This window comes from Hydra vulgaris, chromosome 11 (genome assembly GCF_038396675.1).
Source record: "Hydra vulgaris chromosome 11, alternate assembly HydraT2T_AEP".
NCBI classification, from domain to species: domain Eukaryota; kingdom Metazoa; phylum Cnidaria; class Hydrozoa; order Anthoathecata; family Hydridae; genus Hydra; species Hydra vulgaris.
The window spans coordinates 31,667,501-31,684,166 of NC_088930.1; the positions used below are offsets into that span (position 1 = coordinate 31,667,501).

General features: G+C 30.6%; 1 protein-coding gene across 4 annotated transcripts in view; it reads left to right on the top strand.

Annotated features, from left to right (window-relative positions):
- Positions 1-10,610, top strand: part of LOC100212794 (natural resistance-associated macrophage protein 2) — a 105,318-nt gene extending 94,708 nt beyond the window's left edge. For 2 of the 4 annotated variants that reach the window (XM_065810771.1, XM_065810769.1), the window contains 2 exons: positions 9,579-9,637; positions 9,847-10,610. In XM_065810771.1, the coding sequence (XP_065666843.1) occupies positions 9,579-9,620 (42 nt within the window). In that variant the 3' untranslated portion in view covers positions 9,621-9,637; positions 9,847-10,610. The remainder of the gene's footprint in view (positions 1-9,578; positions 9,638-9,846) is intronic. The other 2 variants (XM_065810772.1, XM_065810770.1) reach the window with 1 other exon arrangement.
- The last annotated feature ends 6,056 nt before the right edge of the window (positions 10,611-16,666 follow it).

Sequence of the window (16,666 nt, forward strand, 5' to 3'; positions counted from 1 at the left end):
GATGTGCATTGCGGAGGCCACATTTGGAGCCCTTTGTTACGGCTTAGGGTTTATTAGTAGTAATGAGACAATTGCTTGGGCTATTAAACAGTGTTTTGAGTACTATCTATGCTTTGAGTCAAGTTCTTCAATCTAATTTAAAAATGAATAAAGTACCAAAATAATAAAACACAAAAAACCATCATCATCACCAAGTTCTCTAAACCTATCATTCACTAATATTCGTGGTCTTTGAAGTAACTTTTCTTCTGTTGAGTCTTATCTCTTGCAAAGTTCACCAGACCTACTTGCTCTTTGTGAGACTAATTTGAGTTCAGCTGTTTCATCTTGTGATCTTAGTGTTGATGGTTATCTTCCTCTAATTCGTAAAGGCTCCAATAGTCACATGCTTGGCCTGGGCATTTACATTCGTAAGAATTCACCCATTTGTCATGAAACTAGGTTTGAATCCACAGACTATTCTTTTATGTGCTTTTGTTTAGCACCACTTCACTCTATTGCCTTTCTTTTTGTTCTATATTGCTCTCCTTCATCTGAAGACTGCACATTTTTTGACGTTATTTCTGATCATATTGACCAAGCCCTCTCTCTTTATCCATCAGCTAATATATTTGTTGTTGGTGACTTTAATGCTCACCACTCTGAATGGCTTGGCTCTAGTGTCAGTGATTCGGCAGGCATTAAAGCCCACAACTTTTGCCTTTCTCAATCCCTAACTTAAATAGTCAACTTTCCAACTCGCTTTCCAGACAACTCGAACCATTTACCTCTCTACTCGACTTATGTCTTGTTTCTGATCCTAGTCAGTGCTCAGTTTCTCCACATTCACCCTTAGGTGTTTCTGATCACAGTTTGATCTCTCTAAAACTAATATCTCATTCTTCTTCATCACCTGAATCCCCCTATTATCGAACCTCTTACAACTACAGTAAAGCTGACTGGGATTCTTTCCTCGATTTTCTTTGTGATGGTCCTTGGGTAGAAATTTTTCGTCTTCCTTTCGACAAATGTGCTTCTTACATAACTTCGTGGGTTCAGGCTGGCATGGAATCTTTTATTCCCTCTCGACAATTCCAGGTCAAGCCTCACTCTCCTCCATGGTTTTCTTCACACTGTGCTGCTGCGATTGCCAATCGAAACCGTTACTTCCATATTTATCAGCAAAACCATTCTCCAGGAAACAGGCGTCTGTTTATTACTGCTAGAAACAATTGTAAAAAGGTTTTGTCTAACGCCAAAACCCGCTATTCTCAGGTCATGAAATCTCGTATCTCATCTCAAAAATTAGGCTCTCGTGACTTCTGGAGAATCTTTAATAATATCAATAATAAGGGCAAATCTATAATTCCACCTCTCTTTTATGGTTCAGACTTAGTCACCTCACCTAAAGACAAAGCTGAATTGTTTGCTAAAAACTTTTCATCAATATCTTCTCTTGATTCCACTAGTTGCGTTCTACCTGATATTGCCAACAAACAGCTTGATCCATTGCTTGACATTCATATCACTCCAGCATCTGTATCTAAAGTGATTTCCTGCCTAGACTCTTCTACAGCTTGTGGCCCGGACAACATACCTGTTATTGTCTTGCAGAAGTGTTCTCCGGAGCTGTCGTCTATACTCTCAAAACTATTCAACAAGTGCTTATCAGAGTCTTGCTTTCCAGCCTGCTGGAAAGCGACATCTGTTATCCCTATCTTCAAAAATTCTGGAGAGCGATCTGATTCGTCTAACTACCGTCCCATAAGTCTTCTTCCTATCATAAGCAAGGTTTTTGAATCTTTAATTAACAAACACTTAATTTCTCATCTTGAATCTAATCACTTACTCTCTGACCATCAATATGGATTTCGATCTTCTCGTTCTACAGCTGATTTGTTAACAGTAATAACTGACAGGTTTTATCGTGCATTAGATAAAGGTGGAAGGGTTAAGGCCATCGCTCTCGACATTTCAAAAGCTTTTGATAAAGTTTGGCATGCTGGTCTTCTCCATAAGCTTTCTTCTTATGGTGTATCCGGCAACATCTTTAAGATCATTGAATCCTTCCTTTCCAATCGTAGCATAAAAGTTGTCCTCGATGGACAACACTCTTCTTCTTATTCTGTAACTTCAGGGGTTCCTCAAGGTTCTATCCTTGGCCCTATACTCTTTTTAATCTACATTAACGATCTTCCAGATATTCTCTCATCTAAGGTGGCATTGTTTGCTGATGACACTACCATTTATTCTTGTCGTGATAAAAAAACCAACACCCTCTGATTGCTTGGAGGGGGCATTTGAGCTTGAAAAGGATCTTACTTCTGCTTCAGCATGGGGCTCACAGTGGCTGGTGAACTTTAATTCAGATAAAACTCAATTTTTTCAGCCAATCGTTATCGCAATAATTTAGATCTTCCTATATTTATGAACGGTAATGTACTCGATGAGTCACCTACTCTTCATCTTCTAGGATTAACTCTTACTTCCAATTTTTCTTGGAAACCATATATCAAATCAGTTGCAAAATTAGCATCTGTTAAGGTTGCATCTCTTTATCGAGCTCGTCACTTTCTTACTTCGGATTCTATTCTCTATCTCTATAAATCTCAAATCCGGCCTTGTATGGATTATTGTTGCCATATCTGGGGCGCATCCTCTAATGATGCCCTTTCTCTTTTAGACAAGGTGCAAAAACGCGTTGTAAACATAGTTGGACCTGCTCTTGCAGCTAACCTCCAACCATTATCACATCGTTGTAATGTTGCTTCTCTTTCTCTTTTCTACAAATGCTATAATGGGCACTGCTCTAAAGAGCTAGCGTCTCTTGTGCCATCTACTAAAATTCATTCTCATGCTACTTGTCATTCAATTAAGTGTCATTCTTTTTCTGTGACTGTTCCTAAGTGCTCCAAAAATGCTTATTTGTCTAGTTTTTTTCCTCGAACATCAGCTCTTTGGAATTTGCTTCCTTTATCTTGCTTTCCTGACTCATATAGTTTGCAATCTTTTAAGTTGTCTGTCAATAGTTATCTTGCTCTACAATCTTCATCTTTTCTCTTTCAGTAACTTCCAACTTTAGTTAGTGGCTGCTTGCTGCCTTGTTGAAAGCGAAGATGTTTAAAAATAATTAAAAAACTGTCAAAAACTACAATTTTAAATAACTTAAATATATATATATATCAGATAATGAGAATAGTAACTAAGCTTTTTTAATAACACTGCACTACCAAAAAGTAAATATAAAAGTATATCTAACATACTATTTTATTTAATATATACCTTTTTTCCATGCGTTTATCCTCCATGTGATTTCCCCTCTTCCCGCTAATTGCCATATAGAGGCCACATATCAAGTCCCACAATAACAAGTTCAGCTCACTAAAGAGCATCTTAACCCGCTTCGCAGACCAAGAGTCAGTGATTTTTAGAAGAACGAAGGATATTAGAGAGAAAATCAGAAGAAGTCAAGTTAGCAAGATGGCATAGAGACAGTGGGCAGTATTGCACTAGGTGTTAGAATGGGCAAGTTTTATTTAATATCAAGCTCACTTGATAGAAAGTTTGTATGCCATAATTTATTTTACAGCTTTTTATGAGGGAATCTTTCAACATCTCATCTTTATTAAATACTTGTGAAACAGTTTACTTATTTGTGAACCCTAGCTTGGTCTTGGATAATAAATCTTGTTTATATTTCTTTATTCGGTAATGTAATTACCGATATATTATTTTATTATTACGTTTTATATTATAAATATTATATTAAGATTAATATTACGTTGTATATTATAAGTATTAGCTGCCCAGTTCTGCTTCATAAACCCATTTACAACATGGAGAACAGCATTGTTAAGGTGGCTGCCCACTATAAAAAGTCTAAAAAAAAAAAAAAAAATTTCTTTCTATTTTTCGGAAGTTTTAACCTTTATAAACAATAAAATATATAACAATGGAAGAAAAATTTATAAGTTTGCCCTAATTTTGTTCCTTAAAAAGGGGTAAACATCCAAAAGTTCCTTAGCAACGGCCTTAGTGACAGTTGGAACTTTTTTTCTCCAGATCTAATGTGCACTTTTTCTCCATATTTTTACTGTACCTTAACCAAGTTCTTATCTACACTGTTAAGTTATTCCCAAGCTAAATGACATTGGTCAAAAGTACTAAAATCAGACCATATTTGAATTTGTAGCTTTTTATTTTTGAATTTTTTTTTTCCAATGCGTTTTTCTCCATTTAAAGATTTTGTACCTTCTAACAAAGATATCTTTGGTTTTGTTCAATATTTTTCTTTGAAATTTTTTACAGAGATAAAACTTAGTTAGATGAATGTGCTGAGTCAAAAATATATATACTATGGTATCTCATTCAAATTAAAATTTGTCAATGGGGTTATTTTTTAGGGATTTATACTAAATTGTAAATTTCAGAGAATTAAATAAAAATATCAGTTTTATTTTTGACTCAACACACATTTCATATAAGAAACAAGGTTTTTGAAAAGATTCACTTAATTTGGAAAACTCTGCAAATAGTTATCCTTGTTAGAAAATATGCTATTTTTGAGTTAATTATGCGCATAATTAATGATGTAATATTAAAATTATAAATTTTTTGTATTGTTTTGCCTTATTTGATTCCAATGCAATTGAAATATTTAAATATGGGGGGATAAAAGGGTTCATTTAAAGATTTTATGTAAATAGTTGGTAGCCACCTTAATATCTTCCTCTTAACTTTCTGTTTCTCTCTTTTTAGTTTAGTTTCGAACCATTTTTATCTTTAAATCATCAGAATATAAGCCATTATAATGAAATTTTATTGTATAGTGTGGAAAATCTAAAAAATGAATCAAAAGTGCTCCATTCATAATGTTCAATATTGCCCCGGCAGCATCGTCGTAAATAAATGATGATTTTTCCAATCAAAATGTTTACAATTTGTAAACATTTTGAATGGAAAAAATCAAAACGTTCAAAAGACGTTCGAAATGTTTAAAAGACGTTCAAAAGACTTGGGATAGATCATCCAATTTGTATCAAATTTTAGGACAATTTGTATCAAATTAAGACAAGTGACAGTTATATTAAGTGACAATATTTTCATAAAATATTTAATTATATTAAGTTTAAATTCATAAACGCTTCAGAAATTCATTTTTTCAAAGCTGCCCCCTTCTCCCTAATAATGTGACTTTTTCTTTTAATATAAAATTTAAAAAATTCTTTACAGTTTAAACTAAGAAAATCAAATAATTAAATTCTAATGATTTATATTGAATAATTTGTTGAATATCATTTTATTTTGAAGTATAGAGAGTATTTAAAAATCCTTATCTTAAATTCTCTCTATTTGCATTTGTCACTGTCCATGTACTTATGTCTTGTTTGATAAGTCATTCTATGTTTGATAAGTTATTCTATACTTCAGTACATAGTTTTCAACATAATTAATTACATTGGAACAAAAGTTTCATAAATGTATTTAGAGATACAAAAAAACGTGTTTTTTGCTATCGTGTTTTTTTCACCCAAAAAAACTTGTTTTTTTTTTTTTTGGGGGGGGGGGATTGGAGGTTTTTTGGTTTTTACAGATCCTTTTATTTTTTTTTTTACTTACTTTTAACTTTTTTTAAATGTTTCCAACTTTTCTAAAATGTTTCTATTTAGTTTTGTTTAAGTATTTTAGATTCTATATTAGATTATATTAGAATTAATCTATTTTTATTAAAGCGTGAACAGAGTTCACAAAAAAAGTTAAATTAATGATTTTTTTATTGCTAAAATGGTTAACAAACTATTTGTTCATTTCAAAATTTGATTTCAAAAGTTGATAAGAAACAATTTTATTTTAAGTTTTTTTTTATCTAAAACTCATCTAAAGAAGAATCTTGACTAGAAAACTCTGATTCTTGGTCAAGTGACTCAAATTCTTGTTTAGGTGACTCTTCATCTAAAATATTTATTGATTCGTGAGATTTATCTGAAATACTTATTGGTTCTTTAGGCAGAATTGGTTATTGTGTTGCACAAATATTCATTGCTTCAAGTTTTAAATTTTGCGATACAAACACTAATTTTGCTGCTCTTTCATTTGTTAATCTGTTTCTTTTGGCACTGTGAAATTTCCATTACTGCTAAAACTTCTTTCGCGAGCAGCACTTGTAGCAGAAAGCTGAGGAAGTGAGATTGAGACATGACTGTGTCATCATTTAAAAATTTGTATTCAACTGGACATTTTCTACATTTCTTAATATGCATGGCCATTTGTGTTCCACTTTTTGACATAACATCATTGCAAAAAGAACATTAAATTCCAGGTGAGCAAAATTCCATTTTGCTCACCTGGCTTGCTGGCTTAAATAAAATGCTCATAAATGCTTACAATACCTTATAATGGCTATATTCTAAAATAATTTCATAATTCAGTTATATTATCAAAAAAACTAATAATAATAATTGTATTACTAAAAATTTACTTTACCAAAAATTATGATAAACTGGTAAGATTTTCAAAACAATATATCATCGTTAATAACACAGGTCAACAAAAAAAAAATTTTTCTGGTGCCGAGCAAACAATTTGTTTTTTGTATAGCATTTCTTATTTTGATTTCAAATATGCAACTCTTTTTTTACCATAACGTCAAGTTAAAGTCCCTAATATTGTCAAAAAAAAGTTATTCAAAAGTATGTCAACCTGGGTCTCAAAAGAAGCCTATTTTCATAGAGATTTTAAAAATGTTATTCATTTGTAATAAAAATAAGTATTTTTTGTATTATTGCTGAATAACATTCTGTTGAAATTTTTTTAAAAGTCTTTAGCATTTTTTCACATAATTTTTTTGTCAATAAATTTTAAGGAAAAATGTTTATGTTTTCTAAAACCTCTATGAAAATACGCTTCTTTTGAGATCCAGGTTGACATACTTTTGAATAACTTTTTTTTCGACAATATTAGGGACTTTAACCTAAATGCTTAAGATTTGAACCTAAATATCTTTACAACTTGACGTGATGGTAAAAAAAGAGTTGCATATTTGAAATCAAAATGAGAAATGCTATACAAAAAACAAATTATTTGCTCGGCACCAGAAAAAATTTTTTTTTTGTTGACCTGTGTGTTATGTTTCAAAATAGTTAACATAAAGGTATAAAATTAAAAAATAAAAATACTACAACACACTTATGCAACATTTATAACATGATTGAAAATACTATTTCCACTTTCTGAAATTAAATGTTGACAAATTTAATTTATTTGCAATTGCAGAAATAAAATTAAAAAATAAAAGGCATAAAATAAGGTAGCAAAATTAATAAAGAATTAAAACTATGCAAAACTTATACATTACATATAAATTTTGCATTGCAGTGTTATTTCATTTATAAATTAAAAACTTCAATTATAAATTATAAAGTTCTCATTCATTCTACAATTTACAATTATTAGTTTTCATTCATTCTGTTGAAAAATTTGTTTTTAATGTTAAGGGAAAATAGTTTTGAACTCAAAAAACATATCTACATAAAAAAACAAACAAAAAAAGACCCTTTACTTATGATGTCTATGTATTTTATAAAAAAATGTTTCTTTAAATAATTATTTTAATTTTATTTTAGCTTTTTATAAGTAAGTCATTGAAGAACAATTATTAAAAGTTATTTGATGAACATTTAAAGAACTTGTAAAACAAGACAGATAATTGGTATGTTAAATAGGAGAATGACAAAGTCTTTTAATAAATATCACCTAAAAACACACTGTTGAGGTGATATTTATTTAAATGTTAAAGTTCAAGGTGTTAAAGTAGTAAGTTTAAAAAATACAGAAAAAAATGGGTGGGGATCTGCTACTTGAAGAACTTTAGGCAATACTAATAAAATCATATGTTAAATAAAAGAATGAAAACTCTCCTTTAATAAATAACACCAAAAAACAAATTTTTAAAATTATTTCAGTGTTTAAAATAAGAAAAAGAGTAGTTTTAAAAAAACAACCAAAAAAAAAACAAAAAACGAAGCAGTTGGTTTTTTTGGCAAAAAAAAAAACGTTTTTTTTTTTTTGCAAAAAAACAAGAACCAAAAAAACGATTCACATCTCTAAACGTATCGCCATAGTAACGGGTGATGCGGAAGTTATCGGACAAAATAAAAACGTCAATAACTTATTTATAAATAAAAAAACAAACTACTATTAAATTTTTTTTTTAATTAAGCATTTATCTTTTAATAAAAATATATTATTTTTTATATGAAAAAACACCACCATCTGCAATTGATCTCAATTTTGCTCTGACGCCTTTCATAGGCGACTGTAAAAAGTTTAAATCAATTTCTTGTACTTTTAGTTTGATGCGATCAATCAAAACTTGCTCTGCTGAAGCTTGCCAATCTCCCTCGTAAACCTTCTGTGCCAAATGTCCTCAAAAATTTTCAATTGGTCGTGCTTGAGGCACATTTGAGGGATTGGATTCTTTATCAACGTAATAGACATATTGGTCTATCCAATTTAGAGAATCTCTAGAATAATGAGAACTTGCTAAATATGGCCAAAATAAATAGTTAAAGTCTCCATGATACTTGTGAATAAATGGAAGAAGTCGTTTTTCTAAACATTTATTAATATAGATTGATGAATTGATTGCTAGAGCCTTGGAAGTGCAAAACAATGGCTCGGACATACCACGGTCAGATATGGCTATCCACATTAATAATTTTTTTGGAAATTTCTCTTTTCCTATAAAACGAACACTTTCTGGGCATGTCTTTTTGTTGTTTGTGTAGTATCCAGAATTTTCAGGCATGTTGTCCCCTGCAAAACAAAAGTATTTTTCGTCATCGATGACTAGAAGCGATTTTGTGTTATATTTGGTTAGCTAGTTTTCTGCTTCTTTTCTTTGCCTTTATTTGTTGTTCTATAGTGTATTTTGGAGTCTTTTCACGTTTTCTATATTTAATATTCATTTTTTTTAACTGACGACCAATTGTCGATTGATTTACACCGAATGTATTGCCTATTTTTCTCTGACTAACCCCTTTTCGATTGTTGACAAGTCTCGTTAATTTGGCTTTCTTTTCTCTAGTTCAGGATGTCGGACAACCAGGCTGCTTTCTATCAGAAAATGATTGAACAGTTTCAAGTCTTTTTAGGTTATCATATATTGTACTTCGAGCAAATCCTTCCTTTTCAAAATGATTTACGATTTTTTTTTTTATATATTAGGTTTATTTACAAAAAACATTTTTAGTCGCTTTCGAAAAGATTCTCGTTCAGCTGCATTTAACCTCATTTTAAATAATTGTGTTTCAAATAATAAAGTTTATATTTTATAGAACGTTTATGCCTACGCATAAAACCACAAAAACTAATTAGTATGCTCAAATAATGAAATTAGGATTTGTCCGATAACTTCCGCATCACCCGTTAATAACAAATCGTATTTAACCGTAAAAAACTTATCTTTAATTTATTTTCTATTGCTTAGAAATGAAATATTCTTCATGTAAACTGTATAATTTTTAATAACAAAATAATATTTTTCAAAAATTTATACATCTATGTATAAGTTTTTATAAAATCATTATTTTATATATTAGTTTTTTATAGTGCATGACGAAAGCAGATATCTCATACAATAGTTTTTAAGAAAAACAATGTAAGTTCCAATTATTTTTGTTGGAAATTTTGAGAATTATTTTAGAAACTTAATAGATAGTTAATTGCATTTTTTTTAATATATAAATACAAATTAATTTATTTTATTAAAATGAATTTATTCTGAATAAATTAGTAAATTAAAGTTATTTAATTCTGAATAAGCTAGTTGAAAACAAGGAAATAACATACATCTATTGCAATGTTTAGATTTTTCAATCTTTTGTTATCGTTGCTTTTATTTGTTGAATATCTTCATTGACATTATTTGATGAAAACAGTTTATATTCGAAAGTATATATAAACAAGGATCACCTGTCAGCATGCCTTGGATCTCATGAGATCTTTAAATTTTTTAATACGTGGTACGAAGCAAAAAAACATACAGAAGTATACTGGAACTTACTAATAATAATAATGGAATCCTTGAATAATTTTTTCGCTGCTTTCAAAAATTTCAATTTTATAGTTTTATTTTTTTTATTGCTTTCAATTTAGCATGAAATTTTTATTCTAGTTTTAATTTATCATAATATAATTTTTTTAAAGCATTAAACAGTATCATGTTCAGTGAATTTCATCTTTAAATTTATCATGATATAGTTTTTTTTAACAAACAGTATTATACTCAGTGAATTCTCTCTGTAAGTTCGATAAATATTCTTAAAAATGTGACACAAATATTTTAAAAATAGACAAAACACGAATAGGGAAGAAGCATTATAACACTCATTTTTTCTTTTAATATTATAGTAATAGATGTGCCTTTAAGTTTTACCACGGTTACATTTTTTTTATTCCCTATTAGAGAGTGCTTGTGCCTTCCTAACGTAGCCTATTTTCTGTATATTTTGAATTTTCATAAAACACCAATTTTTTATTTTTTATAAAACGATTGAGTTTTTTTACAAGTTTTCATGGGATATAAGTTTATTAATAACTATATGTAAAAAAAATAAAACAAGTACCTCGTATATATGTTTATTTAATTTGATAACGCAATTCTTAATTTATAATATGTATTGAAAAGATATAAGTTAATAAAGAGGCATTTGCAGGCATGCGCTGAAAAGAAGCTAAACCTAGCTGCAGTGTCGTGGGTAATGGGTTGAAGCCCCCCCCCCCCCAAATAAAAAATAAAAAAGGTATAACTTAAAAAAAAAAAGCTCCTTAAATTTGCAAACGAGTCTCTAAATTTGCAAATGGACCCCCTAAGTCCGCTGCCCTCTCCCCCCCCCCCCTCCCTTCATCTAATTTTTTTTTTTTTTTTTTTTTTTTTTTTGTTAATTCACCTCCCCAAGGCCCAGAAGGCCACTACAGATAAGGAGGCTACTTAATTGTGGTTATAACCCTCTCTCAACTCTATAACTCCGAAACACGAACCTAGACGAACAAGGCCGCTGCGCGGAGAAACAAGTTGAGCGCGGTGCTACCAGGGACGTGGTGGGTATCGAACTCGGAACCTCTCGCTTATAAAGCGAGCGCTCTACCACTACACCACTACCGCATATTTGGAGTGAGTGGGGTAGTCTAGCTTCGACTCTGCCTGGCTTCAACTCTGCCTGGCTGCTATGTTAATATAATCTAAGCGATATTGTTCTTCACACTTTAGTAGACTATTAATGAAAAAACTCTGTAAAAAAGTTCACTTCTTTAGATGATGTCTGCATTAATCATCCCTGAAATTCGGAGAGCATAATGATGTTTTTTATCATTTATCAAATTTTCATTGAAATGAATTTTCAGATCGATGGCTGCTATGAACATCATGAATGCAACTAACGCATTCTATCAATGGGTTTAGAATGGGGGTAAAAGCAGTCAAAATTGATTCAAATTTAAAGAAATACATTAGCTTTGTAATTCGTCTTTGCATTGAAATTTTCATCAATGGTGGTTTTTCTATTTAGAAATTAGTATCCTTAAATTATTTTCAAAACAATAATAAGATAAATAATAATTGAAAATAAGATAATTACCATATAGACTTCATTTTCTTTTTGAATGTCTTGTTTGCTTGATTCACACTACTGTTACTTTTATTATTTTTTTTGAATTTATTCCTAGTTCTAAAGCTTTTCTAAACACCATGTTTATAATATTTTCTAGCAACTACTATATTTGGTACAAATATGGCAAAATACAGCCTCGAGTAAACATTCACAGAATATGATACCATATTATCAAACTAATGTTCAGAGCCCTCTGTTCGCTCATTTTTTATAAACAATTTTTTTTTGAAATCTGCTTTTCATGTTATGTTTTCTTAAACTTTTCAGTTAAAAATTACTCTCGATAAAAACTTCATGAAATATCTTGACATTATACTGATTTTAAGGTAGAAATCGTAAAACTAAGTATTGGATGTAAACTGTTTCAATCCCTGTAGTCTTTATTAATGACTTTAATCTTTGTACTTCTTTATTATTGGGATATAATATTTTGTCGCATTTTTCCTAATTTTTAAAAATATGTTTTCAGAAATAATCCGTTCCAGAAATCACAATCAAATACAATGTCACAGTCTCTTCTAAAACAAGTTTCACAAAAAGGATGAGTAGGAAGCAGAAATTTATTTTTATAAGATGTCTTATAAAATCAATTTTACATTTTATAATATTTTGCATCAATTCTACAGCATGAAATGTAGGCGGTCTTTTATGAGTCTTTTAAGAGTTTTAATCCCATCTGATGAAATACTTGTTGGTGTTTTGCAATAAACCCCATATCTTTATTATATTACATATAAGAATGTCTGCGTTCTAGAAATTTTAATGAAGTCAATCTTCTTTTTTTTACGATAAAGTAAATGCACTATACAAAAATGTATAATTTTTGTTTTGGCCAGCACATGAATCTCAGAAAAGCTCTAAAGATCGAATGTATTTGTCTAAATATTTTATTAAAAAAATCGTATAATATCAAAGTTACCTTATCAACTCCTTTTCTAGCTATAGTTTTGTCATAACACAGAACAGTTTTATCTCTTCAAAAAAAGAATACTAACCTTTGAAAGAAGAAATGTGATCACATTTAAAAGGAATAAAATTATTATATTGATTTCTATTTTTCCTCTTCAGTGAGAAAAAGATTGTGAAAGGAATGACCTATATAATGAAAATTTTTCATATGTAACTAATGATAAATGAAAACTTACATTAAGAATTAAAATTTTATGTTTATAAGTGTTTATTAGTTGAATCAATAAAATATATAATTTGTCTGTAGTTAAAGATAGTGGCGGATCCAGCTTTTTTGGTCTTTAAGATAGCTAACTTCCAGACATGGAACAAATCCAAACGTTTGTAAGTTTATGCTAATGTCAGGTAAGTATGCATTGCAAAAAATTGCGATGATTGGAGCCTGGAAACAAAAAAAACTCATAATTTTTTCCCCATCTCCCTGCCCTAAACATGAGAGCAACAAATTGATAAAATATTTTTTGTACTATTACCAATAGTAGTTATATTCTTCAATAAATTTTAAGTTTCATAGTATAATCTTTCTGCGTTTTTTATTATTCAAATTATTGCAATTTTTTGCAAAACATCCTTATTTGACATAATTATAAACATATAAATGTTTGGATTTTGCTCCATGTCTGAAAGTTAGCTATCTCAAAAACTAAAAAATGCTGGATCGGCCCCTCGTTAAAAGACTTCTTTTTATTCTCTCCACCGTAACCTTCTTTATGCAGAAAGTGTATATATGCTTTACAATTCTGATTAAAAGGATTTGATTTGACAATTATACAAACTTATGAGTGATATTGATATCATTAATTGTGGAAAATATTTTCCACCTATTAAAAACCGCTCATGAGATAATTTCTTTAAATATCCTACAGAGTTTATCAAACATCTTCCAAGGAAACATTTCCCAAACATAATTGTCCAATGCATTTATTTCACTTTTGATTGAACTTATAAGAGCAAAGTACATCAGTTGTTTTAAGGCAACTCATAATTACTGGTTGCTTTGTAATTAAACAAGCTGCTGTCATAATGACATCATACTGGTTTTTTCTAACACTGCATGAACTACTATGAACTTGAACTACTATGTTACTATTAAAATTTTTAATCCTGAAAAATGTAGTGACGAAAACATAGCATACATTCTTTGAAAAAATGATTATAAGCAAGAGCAGTTTTTAGAAGAGACCAATTTAATTCAAATTTGGTGTTTTTTTCTAAAATTCCAAAGAACTGATGTAATTTGGAATTTTAGAAAAACTAGACAAATAAGAATTTTTAGAGCACTTAGGAACTATCACAGTAAAAGATGAGACTTAATTAAATGACGAGTAGTACGAAAATGAGTTTTAGTAGATGGCACAAGAGATGCTAGCTCTTTAGAGCAGCGTCGATTATAATATTTGTAAAAAAAAGAAAGAGAAGCAACATTACGACGATGTGACAATGGTTGAAGGTTGGCTGCAAAAGTAGGTCCAGCAACGTTTAAACGTTTTTGCACCTAGTCTAAAAAAGTAAGGGCGTTATTTGAAGATCCAATCCAGAGATGGCAACAATATTCCATACAAAGAAGGATTTGAGACTAATGTAGATAAATAATAGAGTAAGAAAGTGGCGAGCACGATAAAGAGATGCAACCTTAGCAGATCCTGATTTTGCAATCAATTTGATGCATGGTTTCCAAGAAATATAGGAAATAAGAATTAATTCTAGAAAGGTAGATGACTCATTGAGTACCTTATCGTTCATAAATATATGAAGATCTAGATTGTTGCAATATCAATTAGCTGAAAATGTCAAGAGCGATGGCCTTAACCTCTCCACATCTATCTATTGCACAATAAAACCTATCAGTTATTACCGTTAACAAATCAGCAGTAGAACAAGAAGATCAAAATTCATATTGATGATCAGAAAGCAAGTTATTAGATTCAAGATGAGAGGTTAAGTGTTTGCTAACTATAGACTCAAAAATCTTGTTAATGATAGTAAGAAGACTTATGGAATGTAGGTTAGACGAGTCAGATCGCTCTCTAGAATTTATGAAAAAATGGGATAACAGTTTCTGCTTTTCAGAAGGCTGGAAAAAAAGACTCTAATAAGCACTTGTTAAATAGTCTTGAGAGTATAGGTGACAGCTCCGGAGAACACTTCTACAAGACTATAACAGGTATGTTTTCCGGACCACAAGCTGTAGAAGAGTCTAAGCAGAAAATATCTTTAGATATGATTACATACAAATGTCAAGCAATGGATCAATCTATTTTTTGGCTATATCAGGTAAGATGTGATTAATAGAATCACATCTTACCTGATATAGCATCATTTGGTATCTCATATACCAAATGATAAGACTGTAAACAGTTCTTAGCAAACAATTCAGCTTTGTCTCTAGATGAGGTAACAAAATCTGAACCATATAAGAGAGGTGGAATAACAGATTTACCTTTATTATAAATACTAATAAAGATTCTCCAGAAGTCTCTGGAGCCTAATTTTTGAGATAAAATAAAAGATTTTGTGACCTAAGAATAGCGGGCTGTGGCGTTAGACAAAACTTTCTTACAATAGTTTTTAGTAACATTAAAAAGACTTCTGTTTTCTGGAGAATCGTTTTGGCGATATATATGGAAGTATTGATTATGGTTGGAAATTGCAGCAGCACAGTGAGAGGAAAACCATAGAGAAGAGTCAAGCTTGACTTAAAATTATCGATAAGGAAAAAAGACCTCATGCCAGCCTGAATCCAAGAAGTTACATAAGAAGCACATTTTTCAGCAGAAAGACGAAAGATTTCTACCCAAGGGCCATCTCAAAGAAAATGATACAAGAAGTTCTAATGAGCTTTTATGTAGTTTTAAGAGATACAATGATAAAGAATGATCATAAAAGAATCTTCTTTTTCATCATCAAGATCTGATAATGAAGTAGAAGAAGATAATAGTTTTTAGAGAGATCAAATTACGATCAGATGCACCTAAAGGAGAATATGGCGAAACTGCAGTGCTCAGTTTCGCCATATTCTCCTTTAGGTGCATCTGATCGTAATTTGATCTCTCTAAAAACTATTATCTTCTTCTACTTTATTCACAAGGATCAGAAACAAGACATTAGTCGAGTAGAGAATGTTAATGATTTTGATTGTCTGAAAAGCAAGTTTGAAAGTTGACTATTTGTGTTAAAGATTCAAAAAGGCAAAAATTGTGGGTCTTAACATTTGAAGAGCCACTGACACTAAAACAAAGCCACTCAGTGTGATGAGCATTAAACTCACCAACAACAACAATAATGGCTGAAGAATAAAGAGAAAGGGCTTGGTCAATTTGATCAGAAATAGCATCGTGTGATTAAAATCACATAGTCTGTGGATTCAAACCTAGTTTCCAACAAAAGGGTGATTTCTTATGAATGTAAATGCCTAGGTCAAGCATATAAATATTGGAGTCTTTACGAATCAAAGGAAAATAACCATCGACACTAAGATCACAAGATGAAACAGCTGAACTTAAATTAGTCTCACAAAGAGCAATTAGGTCTTGTGAACTTTGCAAGAGATAAGACTCAACTGTAGAAAAGTTACTTTGAAGACCACAAATATTAGAGAATGATAGATTTAGAGAACTTGGTAATGATGATGGATTTTTGTGTTTTATAGTTTTTGATATTTTAGCCATTTTTTAAGTTGGTTTAGGAACTTGACTCAAAGCACAGATAGTACTCGGTATCTAAAGATAACCTTAAGCCGTAAAAAAGTGCTCAAAATGCGGCCTATATAATGCATACTGAAAAAACAACCATCTGTTGCACTGTTAGTTTTCTGACATTTTACAGCTGTTAATGGAATCAGCCTCCCTGAGATCTACCACAGTTCGGAAAACTTGAATACCAGCCGGCTTTAGAACAATTCAACTAAGTTTTAGAGTTGTACCCTTGTTAGACACAAGCAAACCCATGCAATGAGTCAAGAAGATCCAACATTCAATATCCTAAGCTGGAAACATTGTATTATAAATACATCTAATTTAGCCTAATAGATAAAGAAGGGATGCAAGGCT